Source organism: Ascidiella aspersa, chromosome 1 (assembly GCF_963924565.1).
Source record: "Ascidiella aspersa chromosome 1, kaAscAspe10.2, whole genome shotgun sequence".
In the NCBI taxonomy this organism is placed as follows: Eukaryota; Metazoa; Chordata; class Ascidiacea; order Phlebobranchia; family Ascidiidae; genus Ascidiella; species Ascidiella aspersa.
In genome coordinates this window covers 32469503-32493486 of record NC_139447.1, presented here as the reverse complement: position 1 = coordinate 32493486, position 23984 = coordinate 32469503, and the positions used below count along the sequence as shown (strand labels likewise).

The 23984-nt window shown below is 38.4% G+C and overlaps 1 protein-coding gene and 1 non-coding gene across 2 annotated transcripts in view; both read right to left on the bottom strand.

Annotated features, from left to right (window-relative positions):
• Nucleotides 1–581: 581 nt before the first annotated feature.
• Nucleotides 582–23984, bottom strand: part of LOC146169818 (WD repeat and HMG-box DNA-binding protein 1-like) — a 35688-nt gene continuing 12285 nt past the window's right edge. Inside the window, exons 18-27 of the mRNA XM_083387456.1 lie at nt 23683–23814; nt 22711–22845; nt 21591–21736; nt 21077–21216; nt 20480–20559; nt 19862–20029; nt 18548–18690; nt 17566–17655; nt 16481–16607; nt 582–791 (exon numbers count right to left, since the gene is read on the bottom strand). Of these exons, the coding sequence (XP_083243582.1) occupies nt 582–791; nt 16481–16607; nt 17566–17655; nt 18548–18690; nt 19862–20029; nt 20480–20559; nt 21077–21216; nt 21591–21736; nt 22711–22845; nt 23683–23814 (1371 nt within the window). The remainder of the gene's footprint in view (nt 792–16480; nt 16608–17565; nt 17656–18547; nt 18691–19861; nt 20030–20479; nt 20560–21076; nt 21217–21590; nt 21737–22710; nt 22846–23682; nt 23815–23984) is intronic.
• Nucleotides 19622–19696, bottom strand: Trnat-ggu (transfer RNA threonine (anticodon GGU)). The gene has a single exon. It is a non-coding gene; the product is annotated as a tRNA-Thr (tRNA).

Genomic DNA, 23984 nt, shown 5'->3' with positions numbered 1-23984 from the left:
TTTTAAATGACTTGACGCGACTAAGTCTTTCGGAGGAATGACTTGACTGAGACTTCGTCTTTACGAAACTACTGGTTTACAGCACTGACCAAATTCAATGAACATTTCAGGGCAAGTGTAACCCAATTTGGGGATAAAATGTTAAGACTTTTTACACGAAAAGGTGATAAAATAGAACTTAAAAAGTTGGAAATTGGTATTTGACTGATTTTATGGGGGTCACGTAAACAATGTGATAAAACATCTAGGGAAGTCTAGTGCACGTATAGAATTGAATATATGTAGTATTGTAAGCCGGATTGCCAACCAATTACTTGCTTCAGGTCAAAATGCTTATAGAAAAGAAACTCTAAATTATTAAACGAGCAAGACACACTTTAAATGCAAACATAAAATTCACCGCCATATTGGTTATATTTGCTTGTGTTACATACAAAACAGTCACTTTCAAAGCACTAAGATCGAAAATAGTTAAAATGTTGAAAACACAAAAGAATATAGCGATTCGAACAGCGTTCTTTGGTAGCGTAAACCGTCCAGAGATCTACCTTCCTATGATGACGTCATAGTATTACGTCACGTTATTGAGACTGAAAGGCGAAGGCCGACAACCTGGATTTCGCGTCCCCGGGGGCCGAGTCCCTGGGTCGCTTTCCTTTGGGGGGTTCGGACTCCCCTTGGATGGGGGGCTCATTTTCTTCGTCGTCATTTTGTTCGCCGCTTTCCCGCCTACGCTTTTGTCCGCTAGGGGTCGCACCCTGTCGGGCCTGCTTGGCTCGGTCGGCGTAAATCTGTGAAAAGAATTGAAAGCGTTCGAAAAAACAGGTAAATATTTAGTTCAGGGGTTCTTAAACTGGGGTCCATGGAGCCCCTTTGGGGTACGTGAACTTGTTTTGGGGGTGCATTAAGGCCTTATTGAAATATTCATTTATCTATATTTGAAAAATAGTTAATATTTTAAAGATAATAGTTTAATTAAAAATAAAACGTTTTTCCACTGAATGTGTTTTGACTTCCTTTCACTTATAGATTTTTTGGACAGAAAACATCTATCTGTATCGTGACGCCAATTTATGACGTCTTCCCTAAACATTTCTTGCCTATCCTGGTCCACCGAAGCCCCAAAAAATAGGGGTCCACGGAAAATAAAGTATAAGAACCCCTAATTTAGTTGAATATTCAAGAAACACTTTGAATTGGCTTTGAGCGCCGGTTTCCTAGTGAGTTCTTCAAGCTAATCCGAAATCGCAACCTTTATTTATTCTAAAGGACAGTTGTTTTTGTTCCGGCATTTTCTTATATAATTTCATGGTTTATAAAATTGACAATATTATTTCAAAGTATTTAAAGGGTTCTGCAATTCAATAAATTGAGGAACCACGAAGAATTAAAGCCAAAGGAATAATAAAACGTCTTAGGAACCTTTAACCCACTCTCATGAAAAATGCAAGTACTTATTTTCAAAACTTTACACAGTGTGCAATTCTTCTGGCATTTGCTGTTTATTTTACGCATCAAAACAACCTCCCAATCATTACGATACAAACGTTTATCATTTGGCAACGCCTTGTTTTCCTTTCAATGTATGACGTCACCTTGTTCTCACAATAGAATCAGCTGACTCGATTATTAAAATACAAATCAGTCATAAATTGTGGGTGTAATTATAAAATAATCTCATCTCACCACACAAACATGTAATTAGAGAAATAGAAAAATTGAAACAAATAAGGAAGTTTATTTTACTGTTGAATTGCCTTATCGTCAACAAGTGATGTACCGAAAATATTAACATTCCCTATATTTATGTTAATTTTAGGAAATTCTTATGATTTTTACCAGTTTTTCATAAAACATTCTCAATATCAATGGCAAATTGTAGTTCGAAAAAAACATGTTTTTTAATATTGTTTGAGCCATTAAAGCCCATAGAAAAGTAGCTATTATTATTTTGAACGTTTCGAGTATCTTATTCATTTTTACATAGTCATTCTAAACGTTCAAAATGATACATACTTCTGTATGGTATACAGAAAGCCATCGCAGAGTCACCGAATCTGTCGATGAATGATGCAAGCAAGGCAAGCTAGAAAAACAACTAGTCTACAGTGAGGCTCATTAACATAAGAAAGTTGACAAGGCCGAACAGCTTATGGCAAAATTGCCTTATTTAGCAAACAGTTTAAGATACATTGCAACCTAATAAGACGCTGTTGATTTACAGCATTGCGGGCGTAATTAAGAAAACAAAGCCCACAAAAAACAAACAACTTGGCAGATCTCCGAGAGAGAAGGCCAGAAATAGTTTGCCAGTTACCAACGAGCCACGGCGGAAAAGAAACGCGTTTAATATTCGCATTTCGTCATGTGCAAATATCGATATGTCGAATAGCGAGCAAATGACTCAGGCGGTACGTCAAACAATATGCGACGCTCAAGCAAAAAAGACCACTTGTTTCACAGCGAGTTATTGTGTCCTGGGATGTCCGGGCAGCGTTTTATTGCTGTTTATTCAGCGGGAAGGGCTTCCGAAATTGTGGCTGCGAAACGAGTAAGGGAACTTTTTGCCTCTCGAAGGCAAACGGCGAAGACGCTCCCCACAATTACAGTGACGCTCGAAATTTGAAGACCGGGATTTCCGGAATATTTTTTCGAAAAGAGAGTATATTAGGAACCTTTTGTCCAGATGTTGAAAATGAATCAAGAGATATTCGAAACTTTCGAAATGATAAATACGAAACTTTCGAAAATGATAACTACTTCTTCTGTATGGGCGATGATATTCTTACTACGACTGATGTCCAGTGTTTCTCAACATTTTTAGTGGCGACCCAAATTAAGTATAACAGCAAAAGTTTGGCGATCTAATTCTTTTTACTGATCTTTTTGTAAGCTTTAAGCAAACAAAACACTTCTGAAACATTAGCATAAATAAGTGTGTACTTATAATGATTTTTTTTTAGATTTAGAAAAATTTCTCAGAACCAATCTGACAAATTCAATGTGAACAGCTGCATTCGGCGACTCAACTAAATCGAATGGCGACCTAATTTTGGGGTCGCGACCCATGGCTCAGTGGTCAGGCCTTTGGTCAAAAATGGAACAAATATTTTTCTACATAAAGCAGCAAACCTATTTTATGGAAAGCAGATGCAAATCTCCATTTCAAAAATTTAAGTGTAGAGATAAAATCGCCTAATTGGACCAGAACGTTTAAGTTTCCAAAATTGGACTTGTACAAACAACGTTGGGATATAGCTTCACTATGTACACGGTACCTGTCAATCACTCATACGATTGCCATGAAATAAAAAAACAAAAATAAAATCCGTTTTGGGTTTACTGAGTTTCACTAAAAAATCTAATCTATACTTATGCCAAAAAAGAAATAATTTAAAATCGCTCCACACACAGAAATCGTTTTGCTGATTTCGTTTGAACATTACGTTTTTTCGACCGCTTGAAATTGTCGTTTATATAAAATTTGGGTATTGTATAACAAAAAAAACCTAAAATTGTGCGAAGGTGATTTTGGCAATAATATATTTTTTTTCGTATGTTTTGAAAGGCTTAATAAAAAAGTATCAGCCTTCCAAATCTATAAAACATAAAATCTATAAAACATAAAGATTGTGTTGTTGAAAAACATACCAAAATTAAATTAAAATTTATACAAGTTCTTGTTTTGTTTTTGTAAATCATTAACATGCAATTATTTGAACTTGAAAATGTGAATACCAAAATGCTTTAAGTTTATATTAGGGGTTGACGAAACCTAGTTCCAGAAGCACTGACTTAAAACACAAGTGTATTGCGAAAACAGGATTTAAAAAAAGGATCCGTTTGTCTTTAAAGCGACCAGAAAAAAGGGGGCTTGCAGTAGGTTGCCATGTAACGGGCACTATGAGTCATCCACGTGGACTTTTCAGGTGGCGTTGCTCTGACAGCAAGCCACAACAAGCGTCTTTGTTTGGAATCAGCGACGACCCGTCACCACATTGCCGGGGCGTGTCTCAGTCGAGGGGAAGCACCCGCGGCTAATTGTTCGCGACCAAATTTGGGTCGATGGCGATCGAACATGTACAATGGAATTTATTATTCGGAAAAAAATACGGTTGTTTTGAGAAATAAACTTGAGTTTTTTAGTAGAGGCCCATATCATTTTTAGGGCCGATTACAATACCCAGATTTTCAATGTTTTTGTCAATCGATACCCTATACCGATTTTTTTTACCCGCAATATGTCAAAATTTGAATTATTGAAATGTAAATCCAAATGACCTTTCAGTTTATCTACCTCAATTTTCATGCTGAACAAACCAAAAAAATTAGCAAAAAAAATTAAAAAAATTTGATTTGATTTTTAGGAAACCTATACGACATTTTCGTAGCAAATATCGACCGAAATAAGAACCAAAATTTAGCGATACCGATATGTTAGGTAAAAGCAAAAAGTCGACCCAGATTATCGGTAAACTGATATATCGGTCAAGCTCTTTTTTAACGGTACAAAAGATGTTGCTAACAAATCTGCATATAGCTAAAAACCTTTTTTATGTAAGAAATCTTTCGCAAAGCAGACAACAACTAGAGGGACAAAGCATAAATATTTTCTTAAAATCGACAGAAAAATATTTGTTGTAGTATAACAACCAGCAGATAAGTTACTGTAAAAAAAGCAAACAAGCGATAAATTGCCGAAATACTGATATCATTTAAATTTGTGCTGATTTTTTGGAATTATATATGAATTAAACCCGTTTACCATTATACAGTCAAATAGCCATCACAACTTATGATTCGAAAAAAAAAAGATTGTTTGAACTATTGTTTCATCGAGAAAGTTTTTTTTTTTGCACAACTTAAAACATTTGTCTACATATATCATTGACAAAATAAGGTTGATAAGACCGCACAGCTAAAAAGCCGCAATTGCGACAACTTTAGGCCTTTTGTGCTACTTCCGAAATCAATTTGAACTAAGGAAGATTCTGGAGTTTTCGACAGAAAAGATTTTGTCTGGATTATCAAATCAAGAGTTAATATCAGGAGGCAGAAACGAGTGCAAACAGCAGACAATTCAAAATCCAACGTTACACAAAGGTTGAGGGGGGGGGGGCTTTAAGGAAACACAATCTCGCCGTAATCGGCATCTGGAGGTTGTTAAAAGATCGCAAAACCCGAACGATTTTACCGCTTCCGATCGAAAATCCAATCGCTTCAGAGACAGGAAACAAAAAGGCAGGAGATAGCGTCTAAAGTCAACTTGCAATGAGGAAAACGCGGCTATCACATCCTAACATCGCGGGATTGCGCCCAAATCCGTTTGTTTTTTGCGGAAGGAGCGATCGCCGTTGGTCAATCGCTCAGGGTTCGTGTCATACGCGACGCTGTAGTTCCCACGCGCGTTTATTTGCACGGGTCCGGCGTTGGAAAGCACAGGGGAGTTGGGGGAGGTTTAGGAGGCGCGATAAGACGGGCTACGGGGAAAGGCCAGACTGTAGAGCGCCGGTGGGCAAATATACGACGACGGTGATGAGGTCTCGGTGGTGAAGCGATCGTGTCGCGGTCGTGTTGGGACTTTTGCGAGTCAAATCGCGACGTTGTGACTTGGGAGGGGGGAGGGGGGATTAAAAGAAAAAGGCGTGTATCGCGACCGCTTCCAAATTAACGGATCCTTTTTAGTTCGGCTTGCGTAATTAATCGCATATAGTGAGTTGTGTGTTAGACACCGAAGGGCATAGAATCGACTCACACAAAGCGACTTCAATTTTTTTTTTGCACGTTCTGTGGTCATCGAAACAAAAAAGGGAGAAAAATAGTTTTAACCGGACATCGTAACTTGGCCTAATAGCGCATTTGGACATTACAAATGTAGGCACTTTACAAATTTAAGACGCAATAAGCTCACGCATAAACGTGATGTGGGAACTTTTTCAATGCAAAGGGAGTTTTCGACATGTTTCCTTCTCTGCAAACTACAGTAAAAATGAATCACCTAAATATAAAAAAAAAAACAGAACAAAAAATCATCTTTTTGACAACTCTCGGGTACCCATTACAAAAGGTTAATCTATCCCAGTGTTTTCTCAATCTTTCACGCACCGTCCCAATTCCAATTTTTAACGGTTTGTGTCCCCCACTGCTTACATTTCAGAAAAAATACCTCTGGTCATAAGGGAGATCACAAGGCCATGGTGGCCCTTTCCCCCATACCCCCAGAGGGGCTGAGAGCCCCCGCTGGATCACAAGGTTTAACCTAAAACCAAGAAAAGTTGGCGTTCACAAGCTTACTCTAGGGTTGCATAAGCCAGTGTGAAAAAAGGCAATCACTTGATTTTACCATTGCAATACATACCGGTCGCTTATCGTTCGTACAAACGTCGCACCCTGCATATCATAGGCGCCACGGTTGTTTTTCGCGTGCATACTTCGGTCCTAACAAAGCAAATCGATCCAGCGCTGTTGCGATTATCCCGAAAACACTTTCAGGGCCCCCTCCCCCCATAGAAGCAGGTACAGGTAATTTCAATTAGACCGAACCTTGAACAACTCTTAACGTTCTTTGCACGAAGGCCAACCATTCCAACTTTCCGCCTCGTTATCTCATTAACGTTGCGAAACGGCCTCGCGGTATAAGCGCAAGTTTGCCAAAACACGAGTTTAATGCTTAGCCCGGCATTAAGAGCAAACTAATATCGATTCCTTCCAAAAGGGCGGGGTCTCTGGCGCCTTTAATGGTTTCGCGAGCGTCTCCTGTTTAAACTGGTAATTCAATTACAAGCTTACAGCATTACCGCAGGCCGATCGGTTGCTTGCGGCTTTGCGAATCGCAAATACGAGCGAATCGGACCTGGGAAAGGCAAACAGAAGGCCGTGCGACTAAAGCCTTACGTAATGAAGATGACGCGATAGGGTAATTCTGGAATCATGGGATTGATCCAGACAGACAGAGGGCTCGCTATAGGTCGCATACCAGAAAACGCAGCGGCTTCTTATATAGTCTTCCAAATACAATTTCACTAAATTACTCACGTTTTAATAAGTCCAAATATAAATTAAAATATCTCACTCCTCTGTGCTATAGACGCATAGTTTTAAAATATAGGCCGATTAATGTGGCAAAGACGGGACATAATTTACAGCAGTTGTGTTTATGTGACTTTTGCTGCAGTGAACCAGTCGTGTCTATGACTTCATTATTACAATTTTCAATTATATTGAATCAAGCGTAACTTCAGTCAAACAATGTCTAATATAAATGAATGGACGCTCAAACCATAACTTGAGTTGGTCTGCATACTTAACTCCGGACATTTTATCCAAATTTGGATACAATCAGTTTAGATTTTTCTCAATCTAAATTCTTCCAATTTTGAAATGTGTATTTTATTGACTCTGGTCTATGTATGATACACTATATTTTGGGGGGTCGCGCACATTATCGAAAACTTAAAAGGGGTCGCGAGAACAAAAGGTTGGGACTGCACTAAGAGTAGTTCGCTTATCACCTAAAACGCCAGCGCGTGTATATCATTAGTGGCACGTCTAACACTGGTTAATAACCACTGGCTCTGTAGGTGCAAAAATGATGCAATTTACGCTAATTTGATGCAAAATTATAGAACAGTAGTTCTTAAACCGTGTGAAAATATCACTAAAAGGGTAGCTTGGCAATTTCGTGGGGGTAATTTTGATAACGAAATAAAATGTTTCGTTTCACCGCTATGAAACAAGAAGTATGTAGTAATGCCAACTAATAGGTTATTCATATGCTGTTTATTTAAGTATAAATTTATAAAGAAAGCCTAAATAAAATTCATGAAGTTATTGTTAGGCGAAAAGACACGAAAAGGGTATGAATGAATGCCTTAAGAGATTGGAAACAACTGTTTATTTAAACTAAATGCAATGACGGACACCAAACTCGTATATTTTTTTCAACATTTCATATCTCTAATTTTAATAGCTGTAAGAAAGCTGCCCAAAAAAGATTCTGTTACAAACTTTCTAAAAATACCCAACTCCCCCGAAAAATGCGGGGGGGGTGTAATTTATAACCCAGCAGTCCAAATCACCGACTGTAAGGTATTCCGAGTGGCGGGACGAAAAACCGCAGCCGTCATTTCAAAATTCAAATCAAGCGTGGGCGCTTATTCGGCGAACAATGGCCGATTGTGACGCGTGACGCAGCAGAGGCAGCAGAAGAGAATACCCGGCGAGGACAGATGAGTCAAAACAAGCTTCCTAAGGCAGCATAAGCGACGCTCGACGATTGATTGAAGGATACGCTTCTGCGCCAAACTTCGGAAAGTTGGAAATTGATTCAGGGTGGGGGGGGGTCAGTTTTGGGCAAAAAATTACGACCGTCCTTAGTTACAGAAACACAATATTATTATTTTATTCGGATATATAAAGTTAAAAAACAATTTTTTAGGTTTGTTTTTTTGCATCTAACAAATTAAACTTAGCTGTTTATTCATTTTTTTTACTTTCTTGTTTGCAATTACCATTTGTTTTCCTAAAGCAGGGGTTTGTTAAGCTGTTTTTACCGCGAACCCCTTAAAAAAATGTTTGCTGGTTATTGACTAGTGTAGACAAGAAACTTTGATCACGTTATAGATTTTCGTCACAATACCAATAAACTTCTGAAATCTGCTGTTACCGGTTAAAATATGTGAAAGTGAAATAGCGTCTAAATACATTCAGTGCAAAAAAGTTTCATTTATCTTAAATTATTTTCTTCAAAAATTTGCCTACTTTTTAACTATGCACTAACATTTGAATTAGGCCTTCATAGACCCCCTAAAACTAGTTCACGCACCCCCAAGGGATCCATGGACCCCAGTTTAAGAACCCTGTGCCAAAGGGCAGACAACTAGCCCGGTTTGTTTGCTTGTTTAGGCATTACGTTCGACAAAAGCGCTCTTGCTTATTGGCGGTGAACATTTGGACGACATTCCATCTTGCTGACGTATTTCGGTCGCGACAAAACATATCGCCAGATTCACATCTGTAATTAGCGGTGACGTACAGGAGAAATTTTGAGGCTTTACTGAAGTCCAGTAGGTTCTCATGTACACTATGCACGGATCTGTAATGTAGCTTAATAATGATTTTCAAAGCCGAAATGTGCCAGTGTCACATTAACTGATGATTTTATACAAGTACGTATTAGAAACGTCTTTATCGAGATGATGTCGATTTACTCGAGCGTTTTGGCTTTGAGATGCATTATCAAGCAACAGATTCATGACCAAGCTAAAGTTCTCTTGTCTAAACGTTTGTATGACTTTGATCTACAAACATTCTGCTGAAAATTGTATATGTTATAAGGAGCAATTTCTAAACACATAACTCACTTTGGATAAAATATATTACAAAAAAAATAAAAATGAAAACAAAAAAAAATATTTTTTGAAGGCTTTTTAACACGCAAATCAATTCAAAGACGTGGTGGCAACCTTAAAATGAGTGAGAAAGCGCAGATCGTTCAAGGTCTACGGATCGCGTGGTTCTCAAATGTCGCCAAAGCGCCTATTAGAGCTTCGACTTACGCCCATGTTCCCACACTACTTCAGTGGCCTTTTCGGCTTTGCTGCACGGATTAAGGCAAATCACCGCTTGCCTGATCAGAGCCGCGCGGCCGAGGGCTGGCGTGGCAATTAGCGCGGGCAAAAGAAATGAGAAAAAGTCGGTGCACCTTACGAAAAGCTAATTGGGAGCTTAGCCTCTTTAGCGGGTCGCTGAAGGTAAGCATCGGAAGAAAATACCTGGCATTATCTACAATAAGGGATACATGATACTAGGATTTGTGTGCGGACTTTATTTTTTTTGATAAATTTACCTTGGTATAGTCAATGCTATTAATTGCAAAATATGCTGGAATTACTAATGTTGTAATGACTAAAGTCAATGATTTAACTTACGGGCACTTAAGTCACTGTTGGTAAATGAGTGACTTGACTTGACTTGACTTGACTTGACTTTAGTCTTTTGAACAAATAAATTTGGTTAGAAAGAAGTATTTTCATTTGGCTTTTTTATAATTATTCTTAGGAGTACTATTTCAGTTTTTACTCAAAAAGTGTCAAAAAGCGCCCCAAAGAGTCTTGTGAAATTAAAAAAAAGCTGTATAGCTACATTGTGTGCATTTGTCTTTGCCATAATATACTGATTAAGCTATCCGAAAAACGTCTCATTCGAGAAAAAAGTCAAACATTAACCTTAACAGTACCTATTGAGTTTTTAAATTAAAAAGTGTCCCAAAATCAAAGAGTCATATTTTGTGAAATAAAAAAGATAAGAAAATGAAAAAAATCGCCTCAAGAGCCATAGTTTGTGAAATGAAAACAAAAGAAAAGCGCACTAAAATGCCTAAAACAGTACCGCAAAATACCCTATCGCCTATCCCATCCAAAAGTTTAACCGACGTAAAAGCGAAAATTCCGGCCCGATTTGCATGCGAGTAATTGCGGGGCCGGCTTCAAAGACCCTGACATTACGCCAGGCGGTGATCACGGATTAAACCATCCAATAAACGTCATATTCGGGAAAGAAAATTAACCTTATCATTGAGAGTACTTAAAAAGTCCCAAAACGCCAAAGAGAGACTTAGTTTGCAAAAAGAAAAAAAAAATAGAAAAAGCGCAAAAAATTGCCTAAAAAGAGTCTTAGTTTGTGAAATAAAAAAGATCAAAAAAATCGTAAAAAATGGGCTAAAACACGCTATCCCATCCCGAGATTAACCGAAGTAAAAGTGAAAATTCCGGCCCGATTTGCATGCGAGTAATTGCGGGGGCGGCTTCAAAGACCCTGCCATTACGCAAGGCCGTGATCACTCGGATAGAAGCGAGGATTTGGCGGCGAAAACCACATCCGCGTCTCCCGTGTGAGAACCGGGACCTCGACGGACTAGTCGGGGCTGAAATTAGACGGATTAGGCGCGGAATCGGCAGCAGTAGCGTTTATGGACAACCTTAAACCTTGGGTTAGGCGCTTCGTGACCTTTTCTTCTTTGTTGTACTTGTCGTGGGACTCTTTGTGTTGTTACCTTCTGTTGGTCCGTGAGACAATCGACAGTCGTCTTTTGTGGCTTTTTGTAAAGTTTTTTAACATTTTTAATTTATTTTATGTTGTAATGCTTACATTTATGTTACATTTTTAATTTATTTGTTGACGACGCGGCGCCCTTGATGATGTTTTTGATTTATAGGGAATTATCGGTGCCTTTCAGGGATTGATGGAACAAAGTGTATGATTCTGCACTAGAGTTTAAAACTTTAAGTTTCTACTTGGCCTTAGAAAGTTTTCTTATACTTCCAAGCTCATTAATTTTCTCCCGAAAAAATGAATTTTGAAATGTATTACATCACTTGCTAAGGGAGTAGTGAAGTGAGGAGCCAATAGCGATTTTAAAGCCAATAAACTAGTCATTACCAACCCTCATATACGCACAATGTGGCTGTGTTCGGATTTACCCATGACAAATTAGGACTTTAGGCTAAAATCGATTAGCAAACCAACCAAAGGCATTCCTTTCAATTTCACAGCGGCTATCAGGTTTCAGGACTCAGATTTGCGGCAAAACGATACCGCCATGTCGCGGTTTAATGTACCAGACTGCCTCGACAATCTCATAATCGCTGAAGACCGCAGCCCGCGGAAAATTGATCCCCGATCTTGACATTATTCGAAAAAGGTACCAATTAAAGTGCCAGGTGCGATTAAACGCCACGGTTTTAGCGCGAAATCGAACAAAGCGGGCCGTTTAGCTGGAGAAAGACGGTCGCTGAATGCCTCGCATACCTGCTGCGATTAAGTATCAGACGTCAAACAAACCACATAATGCCCAGTTTAAATTTTTACGAAGGTTGTTTTTTAAAGGATTGCGGCGTTTTTTTCCGGTTAAGCGGTAATATTGGAAAAGAGCATACAAAAAATGTAGACTATTATTACCGATTTTCCAAAATCGGTTTTGTGCCACCCATCGCGAACCGGGATTGAAATTTAACCACTAAGGGTGATGGGGTAAAAAATTTACCCACATAGGGTTCGGGTGATGGGTAAAAAACAAATGAAATCGACCCCATTCAACGCCAAGGATAAGCAAGAGCCGCGCAACCGCGGGGGTCCGAGCTTTAGTTCGACCCCGGTTTGATTGGGGGTAAATAGCCCCCCGAAAGGTGGGTAACCCAACCAACGTCTGCAACCACAACAAGCGCTAACGCAGCAGAATTCTCTGAGAAAAATGCCGGTTGTTGTTGTTATTGTCGTGGGCCTTGAACCAAGAAAATTTCACGACAAATAAAAACCAGGACGATCAATTACTTTGCTTTCTTGCACCGTATAATGCCGTTATTTGGATGATTTCGATTTAATGTATTTTGTTTGTTCTGGCATAGTAATGACGTCATTGCTATCTGCCATCGGATCGGACCGCGGTAGTTTTTTCTGAATTATCGGGTATCGCTATCGAAATGAAATATCAAGTATCGGACATCCCTAATTGGGCATTACTCGTCACATACACATTACAAGTTATCATGTCACTTCTAATTCAGTAGGATTCTGACGTGCCTTTCGAAATTTTCAAACTGTTTCACACACTATTCTAGTCTTATGACAAAACTGCACAACGCAATATAGTATAGACATCCTATACTTCTGTATTTTTTATTCTTTGGCCAAATATTACGGATGGTTTAGAAGAAATCTCTCCCATATTTTCTGTAGTGCATTTGAATCGTGCGTTTTTGCCACCAAAACTTAAAAAATTGTTCATGTCATTGTTTACCGCCACACAAACCAGAATCGTTACTGTCGCAAACGCCCCAAAACGCAGAGGAAAACGCACGACCCACCCCCCATACCAGTCAAACCGAGATAAACGCCAACATCCCGAAATCGCGCTCGAAAAACAAATAATCACAGCCTTCCACTTATCGCGGCTTGTGCGTCAGCCAGCGAGCGAATTAGCCCGGGTTGGCGCAATGGGGCGCAGTCGCCAAATCCCGTGGCCGCTTCTCAACTAATCCAATTAAGGGCTTAACGCGACGCAGGGAGACGGCTCACATTTTAGAATCAACTGAATCACGAGCAAGGCCCGGATTCCGACCATTTCACGCCTGTCATCGGCTGGAAAAACAAGCTTAGCGCCTCGAATCCGAGAGAAGATACCCCAAGGCCCGTTTGCATGGCCGATTTGCGAAAGCGCCAGACAACATTCGATCGTGCTATATAGGTGTGCCTTTTCCACCAAGTTTACGTCAGTGGTTTACTTTTTTGTTGTCGCGACCCCCTTTGCAGTTTTCGAAAACCTACGAGACCCCTCAATTAGATTACAATCATATACCATTTAGCAACTATTTCAAATTTCGAGATATATTTTTTTCTTTGAATTTTTTAGGTGGAAAAAACATTGTTACTAAGAGTTATAGAGTGTCGCAAAACGCCTTTTGGGCGGTAGAATGGCCACAGTACCTATTTGTATTAGATATGGCCAATCGACTTGACTATGATTCGGCTATTGGTTGAAAAAAATTGGTTGAAATTAAGAGCAATGGTGACGTCATAAACACAGCAGTTCCACTGAAACAAATGTCATAAAAGCAATTGTTAGACTGGAGGTTTTTCTACTGCTTAATTTATCTTTTATATTTTTTATTGTAAATATTTCGTTTAACAATACTCGGCGAAACTCAGTGGATGTGTGAGTTACAGCTGTTAATTGGATATTGGAGTCTAACCTTAATTTGAAACTTGTTAGTTTAACCTTAAATAGTAAGACATAATCGTTATCATCTATCAGTCTATTTTTTTATTAAACTTGTTAACTAAAAGCTCCATTTTAATCGTATATTGATTTCGTGTCCAGCTTGACTTATCTAAACTATAAATTTTTCCATAACGTTTTTGGCCCGTTTTGAAACAAAAACAAGATAAAACTCAAAGGATTTGCATTTAAAAAACGGCCAAAGGCCAAAGAAACTGCTAAAATAGCCAAGAAAACTGGCCACTTTTGCGACGAGAGCGGGCCGAGAACGATTCGTGCGCGGATCAAACCAAAAACGAAGGGAAATGATTTCAGTTTCTGTTTATTTAGCGAGGCTTGTTAGATGCATTTTCACTGATGCTTAACACCTGCGAAAAAACGCTAAAGCCGCAAAGACGTCAAAGTCGCCCTCTGGCCCCTGTTTGACGCATCACGAATTTTTGGGGGCTAATTTCGGCACGATCCCATTCGGATGTTAAACGTGTGTGTGAGCTTCAAGAAACCGCTTTTTGTGAAGAGTTTGTTATTTTTCTTTTCGCCTCGCAAACATTTTAGGCTAAATTTTGCACTTTTTTCTATTACTGATTTATGCTTTTACTATCTATTTTTTTATTTTTTTATAATGCAATGGGACGTCAAAATGTAAGTTTGACCTTCAACTTGTAGATTTAACTCTGTTTCGTGATATGACCAACTTGAGTTACGCCTTTTGGGCCATTAAACAGGTTATAAATGTCAAAACAATACATCGAATAAAGCTTAACCTTAAAATACGTGAAATCTATTATAAAGAAAAGTAAAATAAATGGCTAAGTTTGATAGAATTGTTTTTTTAACCTGAATAAACTTCAATATCGACTCAACTTAAACCCTAGTTGATCCAAAATATTATGAGAAATTATTTTTTTCAGTTTCTAAGGCGGTTCGATTAAGTGGTTAAAATTTGGACCACAGTCAGCTCTACAATATGATGTAAACCAGGGACTATATATTGACTATAAGTTACAAGTTTATCGATTTAGCGACATGACTATGACTTACGGTAACACAACTTCAATAGATGATGTGAATCGGTATTAAGTTACAGAAGGAAACCGATCTAGCCACCATCAAATAGTCTACGTTAGACATGCGACGCGTCTAAATGCGAACGACCACGTGCAGATTCGGCAATTTGGCCGCAATGACTTCGCAATTTCGGGTTACGGGATTAGAGACCGCCTCATGGCACGGGCGCAATTGAAAAGCGTTTTAAAAGCCATCAAGGCCTGCCGCGCCCAGCAAAATAGCCGCCGATCAGGACGCAAATCCGACACAGTATAAAGTGCTTGAAACGGTTAAGCCTTGGTTTGGCACTTAGGCGGTGCCTTGATAAATTCCGTCGTAAACAAGCACGGGATATTTCTCTTTTCGGGACTTAGAGATAATGCGGGAATAGAACGATGACCTCGACGCAATTTCGAAGCGATTTGAGCATAATAAGCCACTTGGTCGATGTTGTGTTGTGCCGTAATGTAGGACACTTAACGATCCCAAAATTGCGTCATTATTACGAATACGGTCAACAAAGCGGCTTGTTTTTGTTAAGACAGCAATGTAAACTGGTTTAATGGGACAACTTTTCTTCAATATGTAAAGTTTACAGCTAAATGTCAGGAAAAGTTTTAACTGTTTTATTTTGGGTTGTAAGTATATTGCATTAAATGCCAAGGCGAATACCCGCGCTCACAACTCAAATTTTCGGTTTGTGGCTGGGTTCTTTCCATTGGTTAAGAAGGAGGCCGGATATTTCCGAACAAGTCAGTAGTGACTGATCCCCAGTTCTCTAGCAACCTGTCTCCACAAGGGAGCAGTCAACATTTCTGAGAACTGATGTCTTAATCAAAACAGGCTATATAGCGCACCTAGTGGCCACAACAGACATTTCACACGTGCGACCACGTGCTTCCACTTCAACCTGTGTTTTCGACCTATATACTTGCCTTTATATTCAACTATTAGACAAATAAAAGTCACAAACCATTCAAAGGAACTATAGTGTTGTAATCATGGACACGTACTAAATAGATACGTATATCCATTAGAACACGGGTTTGATCAGTTCGGTTCAATTTCCCGGTCAGCGACATATTTAACTAATAAAGATAAAACACGTTTAATCAAAATTTTGTTTACGTAATGTTTGTTGGATGCGAATCAAAGCTAAATTTTAATGAACTTTTAAACTATACAACAATTTATGAAAACCACCAATTTTTTTACTAATATTTTTTATGTTTGCTTCATTTAACAATAATTGAGTCAAATAAGTCCTTGAAGTTAATCAGTCCTTGAAGTTATCTGGCACTTTACCCCTGCTGTAGAGGAATAACAAAACGTGCCAAAATGTTGTTTGTACGAGTTTGTGAGGACTGAGTAAATTTATTAAACATCGAATGGAGTCGGATGACAACAAAGATTGTATAGATAGTTCCTTAAGAGTTTGTAGAATTATTTTTTCACGTCCAAGACATTTATGTACAAAAACAGCCGTATATGTCAATTCAAAATGGTGTTTGAGGCGGGATTCGATTCGCTAATGATCAGTAATAATCGCACTGCCGAATTGAACCTATACCCTATACGTGTCATTTAAAGCAGAGCAAATATACGGGCCTTATTAAAACCGGCAACAGGGCATAAGGCAAATTAACGTTGAAAAGTCACCTTGCGGTCGTCTTCAGCCAGTGACCTGAAAGCTTCCATGGCCGCTTTCCTTGCTCCAACTCCATCCAAGTCGGGATTGTCGCGCTCAATCTCTCCCAGTTTCTCGTCAACGTAAAGCTGCTCCGCACTGGAAACAAGACGTGTGGGTAAGTTGAGGTAAATGCTCGCACCAGAGCGCGTTTTAATGTTGTTACCTAAAGGTTTTTGGAGTATTCAACTATATTGCAAAAAGTACACCGAAAGACAACGAAGAGCAGGGCTGGCTAGAAAAACAACTAGCCTGCAATGAGGTTCGAACTCACGACCTCCAGCCACACAAGGGACCGTTGGTCTACCAACTTAACTACACGGGCATATATATAAAAGCTCATGCTAAGGTTATAATGTTAAAATAAGCAAGGAGGTTACATGTAAGTTAAGCACTAAAACTCAAAATTTACCTACCCGAGTGAAACACAGGATAATACATTTATTCAACGAATATATATTTCGCTTACACTGGCATCGTCAGTTCCTTAATTCGGATTTTTGTAAAACCAAAAGGTAATTTGTAAAAAAGGGATTCCTTAACCCACAGACTGTCAAACGGTTTTAGTCACTTATTGTTTTTTAATTTAGCTGCGTGCCGCATAGAGTTAGGGATAACTGATTTGCTTAAACGCCATTACTGTATAATTTGTAAAATACACAAATCAATTACCCCAAAAAAAATTGTTCACAAATATGCGACGGCTCCAAAAAACCTGAATAAAAAAATATTGAAGACCGAAAGCTGCCTATTGGAAGGTTTACTAGACAGTTTAAGAACCACTGCACTAAAAAAATAAGAAAAATAAACACTCTTACCGAAAAGGGCGGCAAAATCTTAGTGTACGGGGGGAATGAAATATATAAAAAAGCAAAAATAAAACAAAAAATTTAAAAGCTCCCGAGCCGTACATTGTTACAAATTGGCAAAAGGTATGGCCTTGGTTTCCCAACTTTGCTTTCGTGGGCGATTATGGCTTTACAATGACCAAAAAAGGTCGTTATTTTAGGCAGGTATTCGTCATTACGCGCTTATTTTCTCTTTATATGAGACACACCTCGTCGTGCGGTTGGTGCCAAGCTTTTCCTTTAGCACGGGAAGATCAATTTCGTCGCCGCTGTTGTTCGCTTGAGCCGAGACCTTGTCACTGTTGAAAAAAACCCTTTTTTACAAAATTGCAAAACCAAACTAATGTTTAGTTAAAGACAGCCACAAATATCAAACGTATTTCGCTCGTACCAATATATCGGTATTGGTAAATCTGAGCCGACATTTTGGCATGCAAATAGTGTATAGCTTTTCCCGAAAAACAGACCAATTTTTTATTTTTGCCAAAAATTTTCAGATTAATATAAAACACTGCTTTAGTAATGAAGATCATTATACATTAAAAGTAACAGTGTGCATAATTTTACAGTTTTACATTTATTAGGCACGTTTTTTCACAAAGTAATATTTATATGAATACGAAACACGGCTTTTATAATGCAGATCATTCTGCATTAAAAGTAACAGTGTATAAACACGTATTTGAGTGGAAATGTTTCAATATTTGAAGAGGAATCGTTTTAAAAACAAATGAGCCGCATTACATTTAATAGTTATCTCGAAAAAACGAAAACGCCATTGAGTAGAAAAGTCAACCTTTTGTGTTTGCTTACAAAAAAATGTTACTGTACAAACGATATTAAGTTTACAGTTTAATATATATCACTTTCTAGTTTTATATATTACTGTATAAACAAGTTTATAAATAAATACCAGTGTTTCTTAACTATGCGCCCTAAAAGATTCTGAAATTTGTAGGATCAGATTTTTTTACACTACCTATTATGATTATATTATGCTCTACCAATGCCGTTTTTAAACCAACTTTTTGTAATCCTTTAAGCAACTTTTGTCAAAGTTGTTACATCAAAACTAAATGCGACTACCGACTAAAAAAAGCACAAAAAATTCTGCCTAACACAACACAGTGGCGTCGATACAGTGAAATTTCAGTGACCAGATGAGCAATTGTTATCCTAGAGACTTGTTACCTCGTATCTTCGCTATCGTTTAGATCGCCTTGCATCTTAGGGGCTTCCCCCAGGCCTTCGGTGGTCTTGGCCCTCGGGGCCTTCTTGGCCTTGGGGGTCGAGGTCAGGTTGAGTTTGGTCGAGAAGAGGGTCGTCTGGCCGGACTGGGGAGGGGTTAAAAATTGTTTACTTAGCTTGTAACTAGGGCAGTGATTCTTAACCTTTTATGGCTTACGGCACCCCTCAAAAATAATAAGTAGATTTTCGGCAATTTTTCGTGAAGTATTTTACTGAAATGTTACTATAAGTGGAACTGGAACAACACAATCAATTTGAAACTTGTAGGAAAATGTCATTTGAAATAATGGTTTGTAATCGTACACAAATAGTTGTTTTAATAAGCTTAACAATTGAGCAAAAATCAAATTCCTAAAAAAAAAAAATTCTCAAATACCTATCGGCACTCTTCAGCGTTATAAATTCCACACCAGGGCGTCACCCGGTTAAGAACCACTGAACTAGGGCACTATATAAGACAAATTGTAATAAAAATCTTAACAAGCTTTACCCTATTTAGAATTGGACAAATACAGTTATTTAGAAAGATTGACTTGTAACGACATCCTTTGGCGAAAGGTTTATTATGGAAAAGTGAATTTCTATGAAGTTTTGCGTTTTAACCAGCGACCAAAAAATGTTTGCTTGTATTTACACTTTTCGGTGTTTTGGTATTTTTCTCTGTTTATATGTCGCTTTGAAACGTGGGCGTGGTTAAATCTTGAAACTAGATATTTTATTCCGAATTAGTTCGATAGGATATCAACCAAAATATAAAACTTTTTCGCCTTTTTTCTGGATAGTCACTCCAGAAAAACACAAAGTAAGGTTATATTAGCAAAAAATATACACCACGCTACAAAAACTACAAGATGTAAGCCTTAATGAAAGATACACACATATATGAGTGATGGAAACTGTGATCTAGCCCTTCTGAAGCCGCTTTTTGACCAACGATTACGGCTTACGTATTATCAGTCCACCGAAAAGCCATGTAGACTCACTGAATCTGGCGAGCAGGGCTGGCTAAAAAAAACAAGCCTGCAGTGAGGTTCGAACTCACGACCTCCGGTCATACCGGGACCGTCGCTCTACCAACTGAGATACACAGGCTCAGAGAGGAGCAATTCGAGAAAACAACGTATTGTTGCACCAATGCATCATTCATCGACAGATTCGATGAGTCTGCAATGGCTTTTCGGTGTAAAGATATGAGCATAGAATGTTTTTACTGATAACAACACACAAATCCGGCTAAAACTATTTTTAACCACTAACCTTGGCCTTATTGCCCGAATCCTTGTTCTTTCGGCCACCGGAGTCGGAGATATTGAGGGGGCGACGAGGGGCGTTGGGGGTGGTTCGCTTTATGTTGTCCAGCACACTGCCGCCAGGTGTCGCACCGAGCGCTGACTGCGACGGTTTGGCAGCGGGGGTTGTCGATTTCTACACAAAATGGTGAATATACCCAAACATACGTATAGCCAATATCGAGAGAAAACTGTCAGTTATGAAACAAAGTAACGTAACTGAGCCATGGATTACACTTGGGACTTCGGTTTATACTGTGATCCAGCCCCGTTAGAGTAGCATTGACCGGCGATTATCGGGCATTCTCAGAAAGGATATTGTCGAAATCAGTTGGCTTAAAATATCCTGTTTATTTTTGTGGTGACTATATTGTAAGAATTCATTTGCGAGAAACGAGAAGGGTCATTTTCTAAACTATTGGATTCCACATATGCGATTATATTACCTCTAAAAAATCCTTGTATTGTGTTTATTCATATAGTTCCAGGTGTATTTTTTTCAGATCGTAAAGCGACAAACTTCAAGATACATTAGGGTTCCGCACAACGTAAGTAGTTGTTTTTCGCGAAACCTTTTTATTTTTACCTTGAAAGGGTTTCTCCTGGACCCAGCCAACTGTGACGATAGAGATCGAATCGGCTTCACTCTGCTCTCTGGCTCCACCGCTGGACGAAAAAGATAACGTTTAAAACATGCTTTAAATCCTCTATATAATACATTATCTAAAATGTTCTCGTTTTTTATACCCATGTTAACTTTTTTCAAGTTTAAGTATTGACAACACAATTATCTTTTATCTTCACTGAAGTTTTTGCAACCTTAAAGCGCACAAAGAAAAGATAAGACAGCAGAATTAATCAATTCAAGTTCAATAAATATGTGCCATGCCTTCGTAATGTTAACGCAGTTTTTCACATTTGGAGCAATGTTGCTCAAAACCAATCTAAAAAAATCTAACCATTTGAACAACTGCAGTCGGCGACCCAACCAAACCATGGGTTGAGAGACACTGTTTTAGACTGTTAAAAAATTCTAAAATAGAGAAATTAATTTTCAAGTATGTATGAAGCCCGACTCTTTGTAAATTAGCCACGATTCTTGTAATAAACGCTGTTTACTACTAACAGAAGTAACCAAACCTAGTACTATAAAGACCGCACTTGACCTCTACCAAGTTCTTACTTTCAGCTGGCGTTTGTGACGTCATCACTTCGACGTCATCTTCTTCGACGGGAGCAGTGACGCGTGACGATTGTGACGTAGTTACCGAAGGCGTAGGTTGCGATTTGCGTTTTGTCCATTCGGTTTCAGAAGCGCTATAACTGAAATAACATCAAATAAAAAGTGGTAAATTTTGAACGCTTTGAAAAGGGATGAAAATAAACTACATGTAAAGGTTATGTTTAAGTGCATTTTTTTGGCTTAAACAAATGAAGGGCTGCATGGAATTAAAGGTATTGCGAAAACCTTAAAACCCTTCAACTAATTAGCCACTGTACTTTAATTTTATGTACAATAGCTGGTTGCAAAGATAAAAATACATTATGCTTTAAAAAGTGATGCCGCCTGAATGCATACAAGCCCATAAATAACTCCCTGGTGGATGTTTGACAGTTGAATTAGACGTTCGAAAAGTGTATTTTTTAGGGAAAAAACTTTTTTAAATACTATTTTCTATGCAGAATGTGTTAATTACCCGGCCTGGAGCTCGCTCCTGAAGTCTTGCTCCTCCTCCTCCTCACTCTCCTCTCCCTCCTCTTGGTTCGCTCCGAGCATCATCATCTGCTTGCTTTGCTTCAAGCGAGCGGCCTCCATTTCTTCGAGCGCCTTCTCCTGGGCGACCTAAAAAAGAGAGTGGAAAAATGTTTTTTATCTGAAAATAGCAAGTCAAGCGATCCAACTCCAAAAAATTTAAGGATAGGAAATGCTTCATAGTTCTTTCACTAATAGGATATCGCGGTATTTCGATTTTGACATATCGGGTTTCCACCTGCTATGATCTTCGCTCTTTACAATTATTCTTTAGACTTTTCTGTCTTAGTCAAAGTCAGTAATTAATAAGCTCTTGTCATTTAAAAGAGAAATATATTTCGCCACAAAACAAGGCATGACCAGTCTCTTATCCAAATAGATTCTATTTGATGACTAGGATTCCATGTGAATAAGAGACTGACGATGCCCTATTTTGTGGCGAAATATATTTCTCTTTTAAATGACTAGAGCTTATTAATGACTGACTTTGACTAAGACAGGAAGTCCAAAGTATATTTGCTCTCATTTGAAGTCATTGTCGTCTTTTACGTGTAAGGGCGAGGAGATATCTTCATATCTTACACATTCAGTATGTCTCTTTACAATTATTGTTATTATTTCACGTTAGGCTTGAAAACTTTAGGCAGTTTATAAAAAAAAGAAGTGAAAAACAGACGTAGGAGTGATATCATTACGTAACACTCGTTACAAACGTTAAGTAACTCATATTTACAGAAATTAGATTGTCATGTGACGCAATAAATAAATTGAGAACATAGATGACGAATCGTTTCATGTTTACAAAATTCAGAAAAAAACATTGCCATTTCATAAAATATGAGTCAAGTCCATTGAAAAAGTGCTTTACTAAAGTCCAGTCAAGGTAAAAACAACAAAGTCGGCATTGGACTATGGTCATTGCAAATTTGCAACGTTAGCTAGTGCGTCAAAAATCATATTTCCATGAAGTAAGGTTTCCAGAAAAAAAAGCAATAACAGGAAAAACTATATTTTCAATCTATTGAATAACGTGACTTGACTTTAGAAAACTGCAGTATTCTTACCTCGGACAGTCTTTGCGCGAGCAATATCTTTCTCATCCTGGATGCGTACTTGATGGCGAGGTTTACTGAAGCTGCGTTGGGCATCAGAGAGCAGACCTCGTGTGCTTTAAACTCCTGCTCTGTCTTGCAGCAAAGCTGGACATATAGAATAAACGAAATATTGAGAAATTTTGCTAAGAGGCGATAAGCTTTACTGTAAATGTTGTTTGGTGGTGTCATGAAACAAACCACATTAGAGAAGAGAAAAAGCAGGATTCGTGGCAACTTTTCTTGGCAACTGAATAGTAAATAAAAACTAATAGATTTGGAGTCTTTAAAAGTAAATTGGTATTTTTCGGGGGAGAGCAATCCAAATGTGTTTTATACTTAAAAATAGGACTATTTTCTACTTTTGGTCACTGTTTGTTACTTGCGCACTCTTTATATTTGTTCTAATTGAATAGAAGAGTTCCATGCATAATTCAACGTTTTTTTAAAGCTATCTTTACAAACTCAATATTCAAACAATATGATATACCCAGGACCTCCATAAAACCTTACAGCAGGGCTACTCAGCTATTTTTAGCAGAGGTCCAGTTACAAAAGTTAAAAACTTGCTTAGGTCCGTTATAACTCTCATGAAATAAGTCATAAAAAATGTAATACGGTATAATTTACTTATTTCCTCCGCTTCAACTGATAACTCTGTAATGTCCGCTACTATGAAGAAATGAGTTTTCAATGAACAGCAGAAACTGTTTGCCAAAAAATAACTTATCAAATCGCATTGTAAGTAAAGTACTGAGACAGATAAGGTCCGGATTTAACACTGAAAAGGTTCGCAATCAAACTGCGGTCCGCCAGTTGAGTAGCCCTGCCTTACAGGATTCTAATGCATCAAAAAACATTACCCAGTTGGTATAGGTAACAAGATTTGAAAAATGCTAAACAACAATCAACAATGCGCGTTCTATGACGCAACAAGCGACCCACGGCGAAGAGCCTCATGAGCGAGTGCTGCATCTCGAGCTGCGACTTGCGCTTCGCCTCAGCGTCCTCCTCGTAACCCCGTGACGTCAGGTAGTCCGAGTGTGACGTAAATAATCGAGTGCGCCAATATTCCTCCTGCAATTAAAAAGGGACGTTGTTGAAATGTTGTTGCAAATTTTAAGAGTCGTTGCTTATGATTCATGACTTATTAACACTAAGCAGCTTGAAAGTTACATTATCTAAAAAGAATGTTGCAAAAAAAAATATTTATGAAGTTTTTTTTTTATCGTTGCGCGTTTGATATC